The sequence below is a fragment of the Manis pentadactyla genome, chromosome 12 (assembly GCF_030020395.1).
Source record: "Manis pentadactyla isolate mManPen7 chromosome 12, mManPen7.hap1, whole genome shotgun sequence".
NCBI lineage: Eukaryota > Metazoa > Chordata > Mammalia > Pholidota > Manidae > Manis > Manis pentadactyla.
Window position 1 is genome coordinate 62,605,248 of NC_080030.1, and position 19,695 is coordinate 62,624,942.

General features: G+C 37.0%; 1 protein-coding gene and 1 long non-coding RNA gene across 9 annotated transcripts in view; one reads left to right on the plus strand and one right to left on the minus strand.

The window, feature by feature from the left end:
• The window catches only part of ECHDC1 (ethylmalonyl-CoA decarboxylase 1), a 68,528-nt gene that overhangs the window by 18,770 nt on the left and 30,063 nt on the right, over window positions 1-19,695 (plus strand). For all 8 annotated transcript variants that reach the window (XM_036903871.2, XM_036903874.2, XM_057489279.1 and 5 more), the window contains 2 exons: window positions 7,172-7,224; window positions 8,778-8,858. In XM_036903871.2, the coding sequence (XP_036759766.2) occupies window positions 7,172-7,224; window positions 8,778-8,858 (134 nt within the window). The remainder of the gene's footprint in view (window positions 1-7,171; window positions 7,225-8,777; window positions 8,859-19,695) is intronic.
• On the minus strand, window positions 4,143-18,235 carry LOC118921795 (uncharacterized). The gene is made up of 3 exons (XR_005028511.2): window positions 18,045-18,235; window positions 6,100-6,153; window positions 4,143-4,465 (listed from the first exon to the last, which is right to left on the minus strand). It is a non-coding gene; the product is annotated as an uncharacterized LOC118921795 (long non-coding RNA).

Below are 19,695 nucleotides of genomic sequence, written 5' to 3' on the forward strand. Positions count from 1 at the left end.
CAGTAAACATTCAGCCACTGTGTCCACTAGAGCCAGAACACATTGTATGTTCACTGGGGAACAAAGGATAGATATTTCAACATGTGGCCTCTTGTTCCCTCCCTGGTCCTTAGGGCAGGTACCTCAACCTTTCCTTCAATCAAACTGTGTTCCCCAATCATCTTCCAGAGGCTGGCTCACTCTCCAGCAGGAAGTCTTACAAATACATAGGCCTGACTTGTGGCTCTGTCTTTGGCCTCTTCCTCTTTGTTCTTAATGGCTGGAACTGCTGCTCTGGTGTCAGTTGTTGCCACAGCTCCAGTAAGATTCTATTTGACTTCCCATCTAATTTCCTTCTGTCTGCTTCTGCTCATGTTAAATCAAGCCACATTTGGGTCCTCGTAACTTTTATGAGGCCCTTTAAATTCTTCCTCTGCATAGCAGCCTTATTTGTGTCTGTGCTCTCATTGCTTCAGCCTCTCCTAAGTCTGCTACTGTACGGGCAGCCTTGCTTATGGGCTGCCCTAAGTGAGAGGCAAGAAAAGCTAGAGACCCAGAGAAGGATGTGGGGGCTATTTGAAGCACATGTCTCATCCCTGCAGTAAAAGGCTCCTCATCTGGGCCATAATTCTCTGGACTCCAGATGGCACTTTTTATGCTTAGCTCCCATAATACCTGTTAGAGCTCAGTAGACACCTGCCATCTAGCAGGGGAGGATGGTAAATCACCCTGATTGGACTACACAGCATGAAGTGCAGTTGTATGCCAATTAAGCAGGGAGTGATTTCCTCAGATGTGATATGCATTTTGTAATCACTGCCTCAAGGTGGATGAACTGTTAGGGAAGCCAGTTTTCCCATCTCTGATCCAGATAGAACAATTCCATCCACCCCTAAGTCCCACAGATGCAGGAGCCAAGCCGATATTGACTCTGAGGGCTTCTGCCTAAACCGGCAGCCCAAAGCCACCAACTCAGCATGAGTAAAGGGGTGGAGCATAGAGTGCTCCACGACCTGGGGAGGGGCTGCTCCACTCCTGGAAGACCCATTGGTTGCTGTGTCTTTTATTTTCTTTATAACCACTGGGTATGCTTTCAGTAGAGGAGGGGTTGGTGCCCCCAGCATCAGCTCTTCATCCTTCCCCAGCTCCTCCATTTCCAGGGCTGATGGCACCTTTCTTTCCACTCCCCTGAGTGCCTCTGCTACATCCTTTACCTTTTCTACAGTGCCTTGTATAAGTCTTCAGTAGCTCTCTTACCTTTACCTCACCTTGCAGCTGGCATTCTTGTGCTGCCTCTTCCTGTGATTCCCTCAGGAGTATGTACTTTTCCTCCATGGCCTTTGCTTCCTTCAAAGCACCTGGCAGGACTGCTGTCTCATTCTCTAAGGAATATTTTACCTCCTTCACTGGACCTCCCAGCTCACATTCTCACACTGCCTTTTCTTGTGCTTTTTGCAGGGGTCTGTCCTTTTCCTTCATGGCCTTTTTCTGTTCCACAGTACCATGCAGTGACTCCATTTCAGTCATCACCAAATTTTTTACCTCCTCAATGGCACCTTGCAGCCAGTGTTCTTGTGATGCCTCCTCTTGTATCAATTCATTTATTTAATTCTTCAGTTAATCCACTTTCTCGTGCTGCCATTTCTTGTATATCTTTCAGGATCATGTTCTTCTCATTTGTAGACTTTTTTAATACTGTGGGAAGCAGCCGACCCATAGTTCCTTCTGCCTCACAGACACTCTTGTTTCTCAAAGGACCTGATTACTATACCAAGGGCCACCCCTATTGCCTCAGGTGTCACCTCTACCTGCCTCCAGTCCTGGGGTGAGGCCCAGCCCTCTAGGAGACAAGCAACCTGAGACCACATGCCCACTGGGGGACACTTGAGTGTCTCCCAATTCATAGAGGCAGCCTGCTCAAGTACCCCCTCCCATAAGGGCAGCCTGTCCTGTTCCTTGGTCAACAATGAAATCCTTTTGATGTTGCCAATTGTCTTTTTCGTGGGTTTCAGCCCCAGCCAAATTCACTATGGATTTGGTGAGAATGGTGAATGACAAAGAGATATTTTTGGGGAGAAAGGCTTTATTACCCAGCTTGTTCTCCCGGCGATAGTTTGAGCACTAGAATTAAGTCTGCATCCAGTAGTCTGCAGGTCTGTAATCTTCCTTAGTCTATGCCTACACCCAGAGTACTGGGCAGAGCTCTTTATATAGTGACTCAGTCAATAATAGCTTATTGCCTAGGGTGTGGATGCAGCCTAGCAGCAGGCCAGTTACATTATCAAGTTAAGTAGTTTAGATTCAGGTGAGGATCCTGGCCATAGGAGCCTTTATTTTATCCACACAGGATAATGTATATAAAGTGCTTACTAGCATGGTGTGGATAAAATGATGGTTCCTATGGCCAGCATTCTTACCTTACCCTGGTTGGCTAGGTCACTGCACATGTGTGGGCAATATGTTGTTATTGACTCTATATAAAGAGCTCCGCCCAGTGCTCTTGGGCAACACTGTGGCTTGGCTGCTGCACTGCTGCAGGGCTACAGGAGAGCAGAGGCTGGAGTGGTGACTGTGTCGAGGACAGAGACTGAAACAGCCATGGGGGCAGAGAGACTCAAACAGAGACTGGCTTGCTGCATCCAGACTTGCTCTGAGTGGACAGGATTCTAGTGATTGACCTGCCACTGTGGAAATAAAGTTGAGTATAAATCCTTTCACCCCAAGAATGTTCCACTGTCATTTCTTTTGTCTCATTGAATCCATAGTGAAATTGTCTGGAGTTGAGACTCATTGGCAAGACACATGGTATCTGTAAAAGGTAGCTATTATTTTTATTTCAAAGATCTTGATATTAATAAATACTGTTATCTGTGAGATCCATAATTTATGGCATCACTTGACTTTAATTTATAATGCATTCAGGTGGTTAGAGCACTAAGCTGGAGATTTGAATATATGCCCAAACTCTACTAATAATTAACTATGTGACTTGCAAATCATTAATTGTAATTTCTCATGTCTAGAATGATTTTATTGCTAGGCATCTTACTTTGAGACAAAAGATACTGTAAAGATAGAATGAGACAATAGATTATAAATCAGGAGGCAAACATCCCTAAAAAGGTGAAAGCTAATTTGCTTACTTCTAGTTAGAACATTGTTTCTCTTTAGATCATTTGGCCCGGATTTTTTCTTCCTGTCAATGTAAAAGCTAAAAGTGGAAACATGCTGATTGTTTCATTTATATATGGTGGATCTGATGTAAGTCCTCTGGAAAAATATATGTAGTTTTTATTCAGACTTCAGATAAGGGATCACTTAATAAAGTTTATTCTTTTTAGTGCAGACATTCTCCAACTAATACACTTTCCTGAATGCCTGCAGTCAAGTAGGTTGATTTTTGATAACAGCTGAGAACTAGGGTAGTATGTCTCCTGTGCTTACATAGCACTGCGGGTGTCCATCACTTGGCAGTTATGCACATCTGTCAGGCTCATCAGGAAAAGCTGGAGTTGTGATTCTGCTTTACTTAAAATACCTTATTTTATTTACAGCATTTCCTGAGTAGATGGATCCCTTATTTTACTTCTATGAAATCTCCCTAGTCAAAGTATAGGAACTATATAGCATAGAAATAAGCAATTGAAGTAAAATTTCTCTTATGAATAATATTAAGAAACACAGTAATATGTAGAAAGTATGGGGCATATTTGTCACATTATTTTAAAATTAACAAGAACTGTAAACAGTATAAAGTTCTTGATAACTGCTTCCATTTCTCATTAGACTGTATTCCTATACACCTGAGGAATAACTGTAAATATATGTAGAACTGAAATTTAAAATGGCTTCGGGCCTTTTGAGGTTCATACATGTGTATAAGTTGCAGCTACACATATAAATGCATCTGCCCCTCAGAGCTGAGATATTCTGAGACTCTTAACATGATGTTATAAAAAGCCTTTCTTTCAATGAAGCTCTTCTTTATCTGGTATACTCAACTCTTTGTTGGTACAGATGCATCGCTAACATCTGCCTGTTTGGTAAATTTGCACCTCCAAGGCTGATGAGATGACTAGATAGATGATGATTTTAGTAATTGGATTGTATTTCCTTCTAATTATAGTAAGATACTTGAAAGTGATGATTAAATGGCATTAAAAAAATTATGTTGATGTTTTTGCCACTATTTTTTTCAGTTTTAAAAAATATTTCACTAATGAAAATTTCCAAACATAAACGAAAGTAGAGAGAAAGTGAGACCCTCACAGACTCATAATTGCATCAAAAACCATCAACATTTTATTATCTTTGTTTCTCACTCCACTGTTTTTTAAATGTAGCTGGTCTCTTAAGAAGTTGATTTCATTTTGGTATCTTTTGTTTAATAAGCAGAAAAAGAGCTCCAGCTGTTGCTGTTAGGCAGTTATCCGTGGTTGAGAAGGTTGAGGCAGAGAGGTGGATTAGCATAACACAAACATTAACTCTGAAAAGTTAAGGGACAGAGAAAAGAAATAAATCTAATTAAGTATTAACCCAATTGGGCTTGATGCCACAGATGTTTTGTAGCCTTCAAGAAGTCTTTTTTCAGAGGGCAGAAGTAATCAAAATTCAATTATAAGCTTCAAGATATGGGAAAATAAACCTGCTTACTCTGCAGTGAATGGGTATAATGCTCAAGGAAAAGTCTGGCATTTTAGAAACCTTTATATTCTTAATGTGGCTTGAGGATAATATCCTCCTTTGCTCCTAACCTCCCTTGTTACTTTTCTGCCAGTACGTCACCCCTTGTTTTTCTGTTACTTAAATTTCTACAATGCCCTCAAAATTCTTATATAACTCTTTGCTTTTGTTGCTACTATTGTATAATTCCATTTTAGTCTTATTAATTTATAGACAAGCTACTATAATTTTCTCTAAACTTTCCCATGTAATTTGAGGAAATTAAATCCTTACAACAAATGTTTAGAAGGAAAGGGAGGCTCATTTATGATTCTAGATAAAATACTTTTGCAGACTGGGCATTTTTCTACCCACGGTAAGTGTAGCACAGTGTAATATGATATTAATAGTTCCTTTTGTTATGTCAGCTGAGCATCATGCTTTTCACCTTTGTTGTATTAGGAAGAACTGGAGGTAGGGTTGGGTCTCAGGGTAACATCTGAATGGAATGATCATCTGCAGCAGCTCTCAAAACTTTTTTTTTAGTACTTCCCAGCTCCCAGCTTTCATTCATCAGAGCAGGGCTAGCTTTTCATTGGTTCATTTCCCTCAACTTATTCTATCACAAGTAGGGGCTTATCTCTCATTGGCTTATTTTCTTCCTGCAGCCCAGGAAGAGGACTGAGCATTTAACCATTGTTGATTCAGTCGTTTTGGGGGACAGATTTAATGGATTAAGTCTGTCTTCTTCATAGGTCATGCTGGCTAGTACAGTGTAATCTACTTTATGATACATTTAAAGCCAATGTACTTAACTGATTGCTGGTGCTGTGACTGATATTGATAATAACAATGATAGATAATATTCTCGTTTTATTACTGTAAGGCACTGTTGTAATGTCTTCATGTGTCATGACTTATTTAACTTTTACTAACTTCCTTACTAAGGTAGGTAATATTATTGGCACTATTTTACAAGTAAGGAGACTGAAGAACAGAGGTTAAGCATCTTGCCCTACGTCAGACTAGCCAGAAAGTGGTAGAGCCGAGATTCAAACCTAAGCAATTTGGCTCTAGGGTCTGTGTTGTTAACCATTGTTCCATAACTGCTTCCAAATATTTTTAATGTAATTTTAACTTCTGAATGAAATTATAACAGGGTGCACTCCAATATCAGCTTCACTTTAATTTCTACCAATTCTAGATAACTTCCATTGGAATTTTAAGTACTCTAACTCTAGCAATAGAAAATAGACCCATTAAAATTATTTTACTCAGCTAATTTAACAGGCTTTATTGAATAGGTCTTAAGAGAATATAAATCAGTCTCATTTTAAACCTTGTAGCTCTTTGTGCTTGTATTAACTTTCTCATCATTTTATAAGAGTAAAAGATTATACCAAAATTCTGAGCCAGTTGAGCAAAAGAGCATTTTCTATTAACTTGGAACTTACTTACATTTATGTGATCTTTTACAGAATATGTACGTACATTTTTATGTCTCCAACCATCCTGTAAGTCAAGTGGAATAGGTATTTTTTATTCTTCATGCCTTTTTTATGGATGAAGAAACTGAAATTCATAGTTATGACATGCTCAGTTTCACATTATTATTAAGTGTTAAGACTAGGATTCAAATTCAACTGTTTCACTCCCAGTTGGTTTTACCACACTGAATTTGAAGTATTGGCAGAATGTGAAATTTCTAGTAAGTTTTGGGACTATATATGAAAAGAGTTGAAGCAACAAGAATGGATGAAACTTCCAAGGAAGAAATTGTAGATAAAAAAGAGAAAGAGAACCTTAGATTAGATTTGGGGAATATGTGCATTTAGAGGATTAGCTAAATAAGATCAAAGAAGAAAACTGGAAAAGAAAAATCAGAAAAATGGGAAAAGAATCAGGAGTGGTAGATGTTGCTAGAAACTGTGAGAGAATATCAAATTGAAGACACTGGCCAAAGCAAGATACCATATGTTGTGGAGAGATAGAGGAAAATGAGGATGAGGAAAAGCCATTTACTTTAACAAATAGGAAATTACTAGAAACCTTTCAGGCGAGTTTTTTGAGAGAAGGCTGAAGACCAAATTACAGTAAGGTTGAAGAAAGTGTATGAGAAAAAAAGAAAGAGGTAATTAGTTTGGACTACTTTTAAGAAATTTGTTTTTATATGTTTATATTCTTAGGGGATCAGAGTTTAGGATAATAGGTGGGTTTATCTTATGCCTGTTTCCCACAGATTATCCTAAGTAGAACTCAACACTTTTCTGGATATATTATGTGACTCTCATACCTAAGTCTTTGTTAACACCTCACACAAAGCTGAGCTCAAGGGAGTCCAAGAAGATCAACAGAGGGAAATATGTATCATTTGCATTTTGACAGCATCAAAGAGTTTTAAATTAAAATTTCATTTTTAAAAAGTTAGGTATATTTTTGGCTTCATTATTTCTTAAAAGTTTGAAAACATTTTTTAATTTCTTATATATTGGCATTATATCTTTGTATTTATGCCTATTCTTATTTAAAGGATGGAATGGCCTTATGTATGTTGATGCAGAACACCTTAACAAGATTTATGAGGTAATGTATCTTTGTTTTTAAAATATGACTTCTAAAAAACCAAAAATAGCTCTTTATTATTCTGTGTTTGCACCAGTTAGAAAATGATAGCTGATGCTTAAATGAATATTTATTCTAATGATGAACTATTTATTTGTGCCATCAAGGGCAGTCATTTAAGTTAGTGAAGTACATACAAATATTTAAAAAATAAGATGCATGAGATATAAAAATTTAAGACAATAGCACTTTTCTCTAAAGAACTTATATTACTAGATACATTTAGGTATAGATGTGGGAAAGTTAAATCCTGATATCAGAGTAGAATAAGACACTAGTCAAGAGATGATATATGAATGGCACCTATATTCAAAATTAGTAGAATGTATGTGAAGTGGTCTGTTTCCAGATGAGAGAGAAAAAGAACTGACTGTGGATTGGGGAAGACTTTTCCAGATTGTGAGGAAGATGGATTCACTTTGCACCTAAGTGAAGAAGAAAAGGGAGAAAAATTATTTTTGGCTTATCGCTATGCATTTGGGGTTGTAAACTATGACATGTTTGGACCAATTAGCCTTCTACTTCCATAATCCGAATATAAACAATTTAAAAATTATAAAAACTAAGGAAATTCATATTTATTTAGCATCATAATTGGACGTCATTGTATTTTTGGTGCCCTTCATATGTGAGGGTCTAAAAAGAATAATGCAATCATAACATTACTATTCTAAAACACTTTTTCAGTGTCATAGCTCCAGTTTACATCTCTCTCCCTATTACATTTGACTTTTTCTCAAATAAATCTTAAAAGTTATAATCCTTTTAATTTGGAAGCAGTGTGTGTTTAGAAATTTTCAATTACTTTAGGCCTTCAGTTTTGCATTTTGGTTAGAATCTACAAAAAAAATTCCATACTTCGAAAACATTTTTGATTGACCTTTTAATACACTCACACACCCCTGTAAAGTGAGTCTGTGAACAGGAAGGGAGAAGAGATTTATATTTATCATAGAATCCATTCCTTTATTTTGGATTAGTCTGTAGATCATTTCAATGAGTAATGAAAAGATTTTTGATGTGAATCTTCATAATAACACAGTTTTGGAGCTCAGTCTTCTGTAGCACGTATCTTCCCTTTGGAGCCTTAATTTTCCCATCCATAAACTACTATCAATAAAAATGGAGGAGGACATTCAGTATCACATTGAATTATTCCCAACTGCCAGCTGCTGAGAAGTTCCAAGAGCTGTATATTATACAAAAATATCCATTTATTTGGGAGAAAGTGACCATATGGCAATAGTTTAAAAACATATAATTATTCAGGGATGTATTTTAGTAAGTTTACATAGCACTGAATATAAATGGCTAAATCTTCAATATTATACTGTTTTATTCCTCATGATACACATGCTCATGCTTCCACTGTCCTTTGAGGTATGTTTTTTACTACAAATATAGTTCAATAATTTTGTTTCTACTGTGTCTAAAGTTTTTAAAAAAATAACATTTGTAAATAATACTGAAATTAAAAATATTAACATTTATTTCTCCTTTTTCCCTCAATACAGACTTCCTTTAATAAGTGTTGCACTGGTTCAAGGTAGGGCATTGGGTGGAGGAGCGGAATTTACTACAGCATGTGATTTCAGGTAGGATGACAATCACATTACCCATTGCACAAATATAATTCTCAAATTTATTTTCTGCAGTATATATATGTTATATATTCTTAAGTATTTAAGACAATTAGCCAGTATTTTATTTTTGTCAGTTATTACAGTAGGTAATTTTAGTTAGTATAACTGTACCATCACTTTATTACTATGCATTTCAAAAAGTTAACAAAACAAACTGAATTTGGATAAAATAAATTCATATTAGCAAAATACCTGGGGAGAGAAGCCACGGAAATATATGAAACTTTAAGATTCAAAATAATTATACAGAGAAAAGTAAAGATTGAAAACAAAAGACAATGAAGAGAGATTGTAGTCATCCTTTTTACCAATAAAAAGTTTTCTGAGATCCATTTATCTTCACTGTGATTTGTAGTAACTTTATGGAGCTTTTGCACTGACTACGGAATAAAATTAGGGCAAGTTATTTGGAACCAATGACCATTGAGTCTCTATAATTTTTTTAGCATTGGATAGCTGTGCTTTATAGAAATGATATTTTGTAGAATCTAATGCTTTACATGTGCTTGAAACTGTTCTCAGTTACCGTTCTGAGGCCTTAACCAGCTTAGCTGTAAGGAGAACCAGTACAATGTTCTTTGATCTGTACCCACACTTGAGCTTGTTTATAATATGAAAGGTAGTATATATAGCATAATTGGAGGTAAAATGGCAAAACAAAAAAGAGCTTGAGCCCTGGAGTTGGGTAGATTTTGGTTCAGTCCGTTTGCCACTTTTATCAATTTATCTTTAAAAAGTAACTGTTTCATTTCAGTCTCTTCTTTATAAAATAGAAATAATCTTCCCTAAATGTTTATTGATAGGTTTAAATGAGTTATGTAGATGTACGTTTTAGCATAATGCTAACCTGAAGTACACATTAATGTACTGCTGATACTGACTAGAGTCTTAAGATGACCTTATTCTACATACTCTATTCTCTTTCACAGAAAAGTCAGCAGGCTAAAGTTCTGGCATACTTTTACATTTATTAATTCTCCTTTCACTGGGGATGCTTTTCAACATTAAGGCTGACCCTGGCCTCACTTGTTTTTTTCTATTAATTATACACTTGATTCTGGCAAAGGAAAATGTTGGAGCATACACCAAGAGCAGATTTTCAGTGTTTAAAATTTGATTCTCCCTTTCAGACATTAAAGAGAGGGTCATTCAACTCTGGCATGTAGTGCTGTAGGTTGGAGAAAAATAAGTTGAGGCAAGTGACTCATTCAGTTCTTTAGTTCCCTTTCAGCTCTGTTTCTTTGAATTACAAATTTTGTATTGTCAAAGTTGATATTTTCAAAGTATGTAAGCTCATTCTTGTAATCTATTCACTATACTAAAATGCTGTGAAATAGTCATGATGTGTATTACTTAATGAAAGGCATTTCTCTTCTAACCTTCATTTTAATAATTTTTAAATCAAGTTTTTACACTCGTGTAACAACCTCCACAGTCAATATATACAAACTTATTACCTCCCATATGTTCACATGTACCCTTTCCCAGTCAATTCCCACCTTAGTCCAGGGCAAAGACTGATAGCCTTCTTACTGTAGTTTTTTTTTGGTTAATTTTTAGCAATCTGTAAATAAATAGATGGTATGATATTTGCTTTTTTCTTTCATTTGGTATATTTTGGTATTTATCAATGTTGAATCACTATTGATGAATGTATCACTACTTCATTCCTTGTTAATGTTGAAAAGTATTTTACTGTATGGATATACCACAGGTTGGTTTTTGAGATTTCATCTGTGTTATTTTGTGTATCAGTGGTTTGCTCATTTTATTGCTTAGTCGTATTTCTGTCTATACATATGACATTATTATTATATATACTGGGTACAAGTTCTTTTACAGAAGTCAAATATATATTATTTTTTGGACAAATATAAATGTGTGAATATTCTTTCAGCCTTTTTATTTTATTATTAGTGACTTGAAGAGCAGGAGTTTTTAATTTATAAAACATTTTTAACTTTTATTTTTGAAATAATTATAGACTTACAAAAAACTTGCAAAAATCGCAGATGATTCCCTTATACTTTCACTTAGTTTCACCAAATGTTAATACCATATATAACTACACTACGATTGCCAAACTAGGAAATTCTTATTGTTATAGTACCTTTAACTAATCTACAGACCTTATTCAAATTTTTTCAATAGACATAAATGTCCTTTTTCTGTACTAGGCTCTAATAAAAAAATCTCTTTTTTATGTTAGAAGTATAGCCATCCCAGCTTTCTTGTGATTAACATTTCTGTGGTATATCTTTTTCTGCCCTTTCGTCATAACCCATGCTGTGTTTTCCAAAGGTAATTCCAGTTAGTAGACAATATATATCTGGGTCTTGCTTTTTTATCGAGTCTGACAAACTCTGTGTTTTAGTTAGAATATTCACACAATTTATATTCAATGCAGTTATTAATATAATTTGGCTTATATCTATCACCTTTGTATTTGTTTTCTATTTGTCCCATCTGTTGCTTATTCTTTCTTACTCTTTTTTCCTGCCTCATTCTAGATTATATTTTATGATCCCATTTTACCTCTGCTACTGACTCTCTTTGATATATATCAAATGTAAATGTTATTCTAGTAATATATTGTGCTATATTTATAAATATGTGAGTATAAATTTTTCTAGTTATGTGGTTTTATATGTTTATTTTATACAACACTACATAGAGGCATACCTCAGAGATATTGTGGGCTTCATTCTAGACTACTGCACAAAAGCAAATACCACAGTAAAGCACATCAAGTGGATTTTTTGGTTTTCCAATGAATATAAAGGTTATGTTTACACTCTGCTGTAGTCTATTAAGTATGCAGTAGCATTATGTCTAAAAAACAATGTACAGAGATTGGCTTAAAAATGGTGGTGTAGGAGTTGAGACAGAAACCTCCTCCCCAAACCACATATAATATGAAAATAGAGCAAATACAACTAATCCTGAATGAACAACAGGAAAGAAGGCTGTGGCAGAGTGCCTACACCTGGGGAAAAGAGTAGACCTCATGGAAAAGGGCAAAAGTACCAAAGCCGCAATCCAGTGGGACCCAAGCTGTTCCCCCACCCCAGCTCACCAGTGGGCGAAAGAGAAATGGAGCAGGGAGAGGATGGAGGCCTAGGACTACTGAACACCCAGCCCTGAAGATCCTCTCTGGGAGCATGAACCTACATTACATGGTGCTCTGGAGATTAGTGGGGTTGGAAAGCTAAGACAGGCAGAATACTTGGAGAGACTGAAATTCCAGCCACTTGTGGAGAACAGGAACTGACAACTGGCTGCTTCAGGACAAAAGAAAGGCAGGCACTCTGAGAGACTGGGCTGCTAAAGGGGCAAGGACTGCATAGAGCTTGCTGCTCAGGAGAAAGGACAGGTGGAGAAATTGTCCTGGTGCACTCAGGCCAGCAGGTTCGGAACTTTTAGGAGCTTCAGGTGCTCCGTCCCCTGGCTGGCAACACACCTCCGAGGCCCCCCACTGCAATATGCAGCCTGCCACTCCTTCCTCCTGGCCGGCACTGGCTCGCAAACGGCTGCCACTGCCATTGTGCCAGGCCAGCCAGAGGGCGGCCCCACATACGGCATCTAAAAATGTATAGCATAGAGGATCCTCCCTGCATTCTTGGCCCACTGGCCCTGGCATGGGAGGCAGGCACTGCAGCCGGGAAGTAGGAAACAGCTCTTTCCTCCCAGCAGGCACCAGTGCTGCTTGCCTACAAACCCCGCAATTGCTCCAGGGGCTGAGCAGCTCCAGGGAGTAGAGCTTCTGGGCACTAGAAGGTGCAGCCTAAACCAAGTTATTTTTACAAATATGAAAGGTCAAAATGACCTGATATAAACCCAAATCCCATGAACACCAGAAAGAGGGTCAAGTGAAACTGAACTCACTGATATTCCTGAAAAAGATTTCAAAATAAAAATCATAAACATGCTCATGGAGCTACAGAAAAATATTCAAGACCTCAGGGAGGAATTCAAGAAAGAGATAGAAACTTTGAAAAATACAGCATCTGAAATGAAACATCCAGTGGAGGGATTAAAAGCAGATTAGATGAAATAGAACAGATGGTAAATAAAATAGAAATTAGAGAATAGGAATACAAAGAAGCTGGGGCAAAGAGAGAAAAAAGGATGTCAAGGAATGAAAGAATATTAAGAGAACTGTATAACCAATCCAAACAGAGCAATATTTACATTATAGGGGTACCAGAAGAAGAGAGAGAAAAGGGGATAGAAAATATCTTTGAAGAGGTAATTACTGAAAACTTCCACACTCTGGGGAATGGAGGTGAATTCCAGGCCAATGAATCTCTCAGGTCATGGAGGTGCACAGATCTACCAACAAAAGGGACCCAAGGAAGACAACACCAAGACATAATAATTAAAATAGCAAAGATCAAGTATAAGGACAGAGTATTAAAAGTAGCCAGAGAGAGAAAATGATCACATACAAAGGAAAACCCTTCAGGCTATCATCAGTCTTCTCAACAGAAACCTTATAGGCCAGAAGGGAATGGCATGACATATTTAATGCAGTGAAACAGAAGGATACTCTACCCAGCAAGATTATCATTTGAATTTGAAGGACAGATTAAACAATTTCCAGATAAGAAAAAGTTGAGAGAATTTACCTCCCACAAACTGTCTCTACAGTATATTTTGGAGAGACTGCTCTAGATGGAAGTGTTCCTAAGGCTAAACAGCTGTCACCACAGAAAATAAAACCATGATTAAGGTAGTAGACCAATTAATTAATAAGTAAGTGTAAAATTAAATCAACTACTCCCAAAGTCAGTCAACATGCTCCTAAAAAATCAATGGATCAATGATCAAATAAAAATATATCAAGCAATATATGGAGAGAAATGGAAACAATGCATAGAGTACAGAATATGAAACCTAATATATAAATAATGGAGGACGAAAAGAAAAAAAGAACCTTTAGATTGTGTTTGTAATAGCATACTAAGTGTGTTAAGTTAGACTGATAGTAAAGAAGGTACCCTTGAACCTTTCGTAACCATGAATCTAAAGCCTGCAGTGGCAACCAGTACATATCTATTGATAATCACTTTAAATGTAAATGGTCTGAACACACCAATCAAAAGACATAGAGTCACTGAATGGTTAAAAAAACAAGACCTGTCTGTATGCTGCCTGCAAGAGACTCACTTCAGACCCAAAGACATACACACTCAAAGTGAAGGGATGAAAAGAGGTATTTCATGCAACTAAAAGGGAGAAAAAAGCAGGAGTTGCAGTACTTGTGTCAGACAAAATAGACTTCAAAACAAAAAGTAACAAGAGACAAAGAAGGACATTACATAACGATAAAGGGGTCAGTCCAGCAAGAGGATATAGCCACTATAAATATCCATGAACCCAACATAGAAGCACCGAAATATGTGAAACAAATACTAACAAAATTAAAGGAGGAAATAGAATGCAGTGCAATCATTTTAGGAGACATCAATGCATCACTCACTCCAAAGGACAGATGAAGCAGAGAGAAAATACGTAAGGAGACAGAGGCATTGAACAACACATTAGAACAACACATTGATCAGTAGAAGGAGGGATATAATAAAAGTCAGAGCAGATGGACCTAACAGACATCTACAGAACACTCCATCCAAAAGCAGCAGGATACACATTCTTCTCAAGTGCACATGGAACATTTTCAAGAATAGTTCATATACTAAGTCACAAAAAGAGTCTCAGTAAATTCAAAAGGACTGAAATTGTACCAACCAGCTACTCAGACCACAGAGGTATGAAACTACAAATAAATTATGCAAAGAAAACAAACAGCCCACAAACACATGAGACTTAACAACATGCTCCTAAATAATCAATGGATCAATGACCAAATAAAAACAGAGATCAAACAATATATGGAGACAAATGAAAACAATAACTCAACACCATAAAATCTGTGGGATGTAGTAAAGGTCATGCTAAGAGGAAGTATATTGCAATACAGGCTTACCTCAGGAAAGAAAAACAATCCCATTTGAACACTCTAAACTTACAATTAATGAACCTAGAAAAAGAAGAACAAATGAGGCCCAAAGTCAGTAGAAGGAGGGACATAATAAAGGTCAGAGCATAAATAAATAAAATCAAGAAGAATAGAACAACAGAAAGAATCAATGAAAGCAATAGCTGGTTCTTTGAGAAAATTAACAAAATAGATAAACTCCTAGCCAGACTTATCAAGAAAAGAGTGTAAGCACATAAACAGAATCAGAAAGTTTGAAAAAGGAAAAATCAATACAGACACCACTGAAATAAAGAGAATTATTAGAGAATACAATGAAAAATTATATGCCAACAAATTGGACAACTTAGAAGAAATAGACAACTTTCTAGAAAAATACAACCTTCCAAGGCTGACCTAGGAAGAAACAGAAAATCTGAACAGACCAATTGCCAGCAATGAAATTGAATTGGTAATAAAAAAACTACCTAAGAACAAAACCTGGACCAGATGGCTTCACTGCTGAATTTTACCCAACATTAATGATGACCTAGTACCCATCCTCCTTAGTTTTCCAAAAAGTAGAAGAGAAGGGAATACTTCCAAACTCATTCTATGAGGCCAGCTTCACTCTAATACCAACACCAGGCAAAGACATAAAAAAAAAAAGAATTACAGACCAATATCCCTGATGAACACAGATGCAAAAATACCCAACAAAATATTAGTGAACTGAATTAAAAATACATCAGAAAGATCATCCATCATGATCAAGTAGGATTTACTCTAGGGATGCAAGGATGGAACAGTATTTAAAAATCCATCAACATCATCCACCACATCAACAAAAAGAAGGACAAAAACCACATGATCATCTCCATAGATGCTAAAAAGCATTTGACAAAATTCAACATTCATTCATGATAAAAACTCTCAACAAAGTGGGTACAGAGGACAAGTACCTCAACATAATAAAGGCCATAAATGAAAAACCCACAGCCAACATCATTCTTAACAGCGAGAAGCTGAAAGCTTTTCCTTTAAGATCAGGAACTGGACAAGGATGCCCACTCTCCCCGCTTTTATTCAACATAGTACTGGAGGTCCTAGCCATGGCAATCAGACAACACAGAGAAATAATAGGCATCCAGATTGGTAAGGGAGAGGTTATCCTATCACTGTTTGTGGATGACATGATATTGTACCTTAAAAACCCTAAAGAATCTACCCCAAAACTGCTAGAACTAATATCTGAATTCAGCAAAGTTGCAGGATACAAAATCAATACACAGAAATCTGTTACATTCCTATACAACTAACAATGAACTAGCAGAAAGAGAAATCAAGAAAACAATTCTATTTACAATTGCATCAAAAAGAATAAAATACCTAGGAATAAACTTAACCAAGGTGAACTCATGAGAGAAATTAAAGAAGACACCAATAAATGGACATATATCTCATACTCATGGATAGGAAGATTTAATATTGTCAAAATGGCCATCCTGCGTAAAGCAATCTACAGATTCAATGCAATCTCTATCAAAATCCCAATGGCATTCTTCAATGAACTAGAACAAATAGTTCTAAAATTCATATGGAACCACAAAAGACCCTGAATAGCCAAAGCAATTCTGAGAAGGTAGAATTAAGCTGAGGGGTTTATGCTTCCCAACTTCAAGCTCTACTACAAAGCCTTGGTAATCAAAATAATGTGGTACTGATATAGGATCAGACCCAAAGATCAATGGAACAGAATAAAGAGTGCAAATATAAACCCAAGCATATATGGTCAATTAATATATGATAAAGGGACCATGGATTTACACTGGGGAAATGGCAGCCTCTTCAACAACTGGTGCTGGTAAAACTGAACAGATACATGTAAGAGAATGAAACTGGATTATTGTCCAACTCCATACACAAAAGTGAACTCGAAATGGATCAGAGACCTGAATGTAAGTCATGCAACCATGAACTTCTTAGAAGAAAACATAGGCAAAAATGCCTTAAATATAAACATGAGCAACTCTTGTTTATATTTAAGGGAAAGGGAAACAAAAGCAAAAATGAATAAATGGTACTTCATGAAACTGAAAAGCAAAGGACAGCATCAGTAGAACAAAAAGGCGTCCTACATTATGGCAGAACATACTCATAAATGACATATCCGATAAGGGGTTAACACCCAAAATATATAAAGAACTCATACACCTCAACTCCCAAAAGGCAAATAACTCTATTAAAAAATGGGAAGATGTTCTTAACAGACAGTTTTCCAAAGAAGAAGTTCAGATGGCCAACAGGCACATGAAAAGTTGCTTCACATTGCTAATTATCAGGGAAATGCAAATTAAAACCACAATGAGATATCACTTCACACCATTTAGGTTGGCCAACATTGAAAAGATGAGGAATAACAAATGCTAGCAAGGATGGGGAGAAAGGGGTGCCCTCCTGCACTTCTGACGGGAATGTAAATTAGTTCAACCATTGTGGAAAGCAATATGGGGTTCCTCAAAAAACTAAAAATAGAAATACCATTTGACTCAGGAATTCCCCTCCTAGGAATTTACCCAAAGAAAAGAAGATCTCAGATTGGAAATGACATATGCAACCCTATGGCACTATTTATGATAGCCAAGATATGGAAGCAACATAATGGTCCATCAGAGATGAATGGACACAATGGAATATTATGCAGCCATAAGAAGAACAAATCCTGCCATTTGCAAGAACATGGATGGAGCTAGAGGGTATTATGCTCAATGAACTAAGCCAGGTGTAGAAAGACAAGTACTAAATGATTTCACTCATTTGTGGACTATAACAACAAAGCAAAACTGAGGAATCAAAAGGGCAGCAGACTCACAGACTCCAAGAAGAAACTAGCAGTTACCAAAGGGGAGGGTTTGGAGAGAGTGGGTGGAGAGGGAAGGAAAAGGTGATTAAGGGGCTTTACGATTAGCACATACAATGTAGGGGGTTCACGGGGAAGGCAGTACAGCACAGAGAAGACAAGTAGTGACTCATGGCATCTTACTGTATTGATGGACAGTAACTGCAGTGGTGGGTTGGGGGACTTGATAATTTGGGTGAATGTAGTAACCACAATGTTTTTCATGTGAAATCATAATAAAAAACAAAAACAATGTGCATACCTTAATTAAAAAATTCTTTATTGCTGTGAGGCGCTAATCACCGTCTGAGCTTTCAGGGAGTCATCATCTTTTTGCTGCTGGAGGGTATGGCCTTGATGTTGATGACTGCTGTTGAGGGTGGTGGTTGTGAAGATTGGTGGCTCTGGCAATTTCTTAAAGTAAGACAACAATTAAGTTTGGTACATCCACTGATAAATGATTTTCTGTAGCATGCAATGCTGTTTGATAGCATTCTACCCTTTCAGAATTGGAGTCAGTCCTCTCAAACCCTGCTGCTCGTCTATCCATGAAGTTTATGTAATATTCTGGATCTTTTGTTGTCATTTCAACAGTCTTTGCAGAATCTTCACCAGTCATAGATTCCATCTCAGGAAACCACTTCCTTTGCTCATCCATAATCAACGTCTTATCCACTGAAGTTTTATTATGAGATTGCAGCAATTTAGTACATCTCCAGGCTCCACCTCTAATTATAGTTCTCTGTTTCCACCACATGCAGTTACTTAAAAGTCACAATTACTCCTTGATCCATGGGCTACAGCATGGATATTGTGTTATAGGGCATAAAAACAACATGGATTTTATTGTGCATATCCATCAGTGCTCTTGGGGGACCAAGTTAATTGTTAACGAGCAGTAATGCTTTTAAAGGTACCTTTTTTTCTTGAGCAATAGGTCTTAAAGTGGGTTTAAAATATTCAGTAAGCCATTTTGTAAACAGATGTATTGTCATCCAGGCTTTGTTGTTCAATTTGTGGAGCACAGGCAGAGTAGATTTGGCATAATTCTTGAAGGTTCTGGAATTTCTGTAATAATAAATGGCCATTGTCTTCAACTTACAGTTACTAGCTGCATTAGTCCCTAAGAAGAGAGTCAGCCTGTCCTTGAACTTTGAAGCCAAGCATTGATTTCTTCTCTTTAGCTATAAAAGTCTTAGATGGCATCTTCTAATACAAGGCTGTTTCTGCTGAGTTGAAAATCTGTCCTTCACTGTAACCACTTTGATCACTCAGGTTACTGTGTGCTCTGGATCACTTCCTGCAGCTTCTACATCAGCACTTGTTGCTTCACCTGCACTTTTATGTTAGGGAGACAGCCTCTTTCCTTATACTTCATGAACCCACCTCTGCTAGCTTCAAACTTTTCCTCTTAAACTTCCTCACCTTTCTTAGCCCTTATAGAATAGATGGAAGTTAGAGCCTTGCTCTGGGTTAGGCTTTGGTTTAAGGGAATGTTGTGGCAGATTGGATCTATCCAGACCACAAAACTTTCTCTATATCAGCAACAAGGCTATTTCACTTTCTTATCATTTGTGTGCTCACTGGAGTAGCACTTTTAATTTCCTTCAAGAACTTTTCCTCTTGCATTCACAACTTGGCTTTTTGGTGCAGAAGGCCCACCTTACAGCCTATCTCAGCTTTTGGCATGCCTTCTTTACTAAACTTAATACTGTCTAGCTTTTAATTAAACTGAGAGATAAGTGACTCCTCCTTTCACTTGAACACTTAAAGGCCATTGTAGGGCTATTAATTGGCTAATTTCAATATTGTTGTGTCTCAGGGAATAGAGAGGCCCAAGGAGAGGGAAAGAAGGTGGAGAAATGACTGGCTGGTAGAGCAGTCAGAGCACAACACAAATTTATTGAATAAGT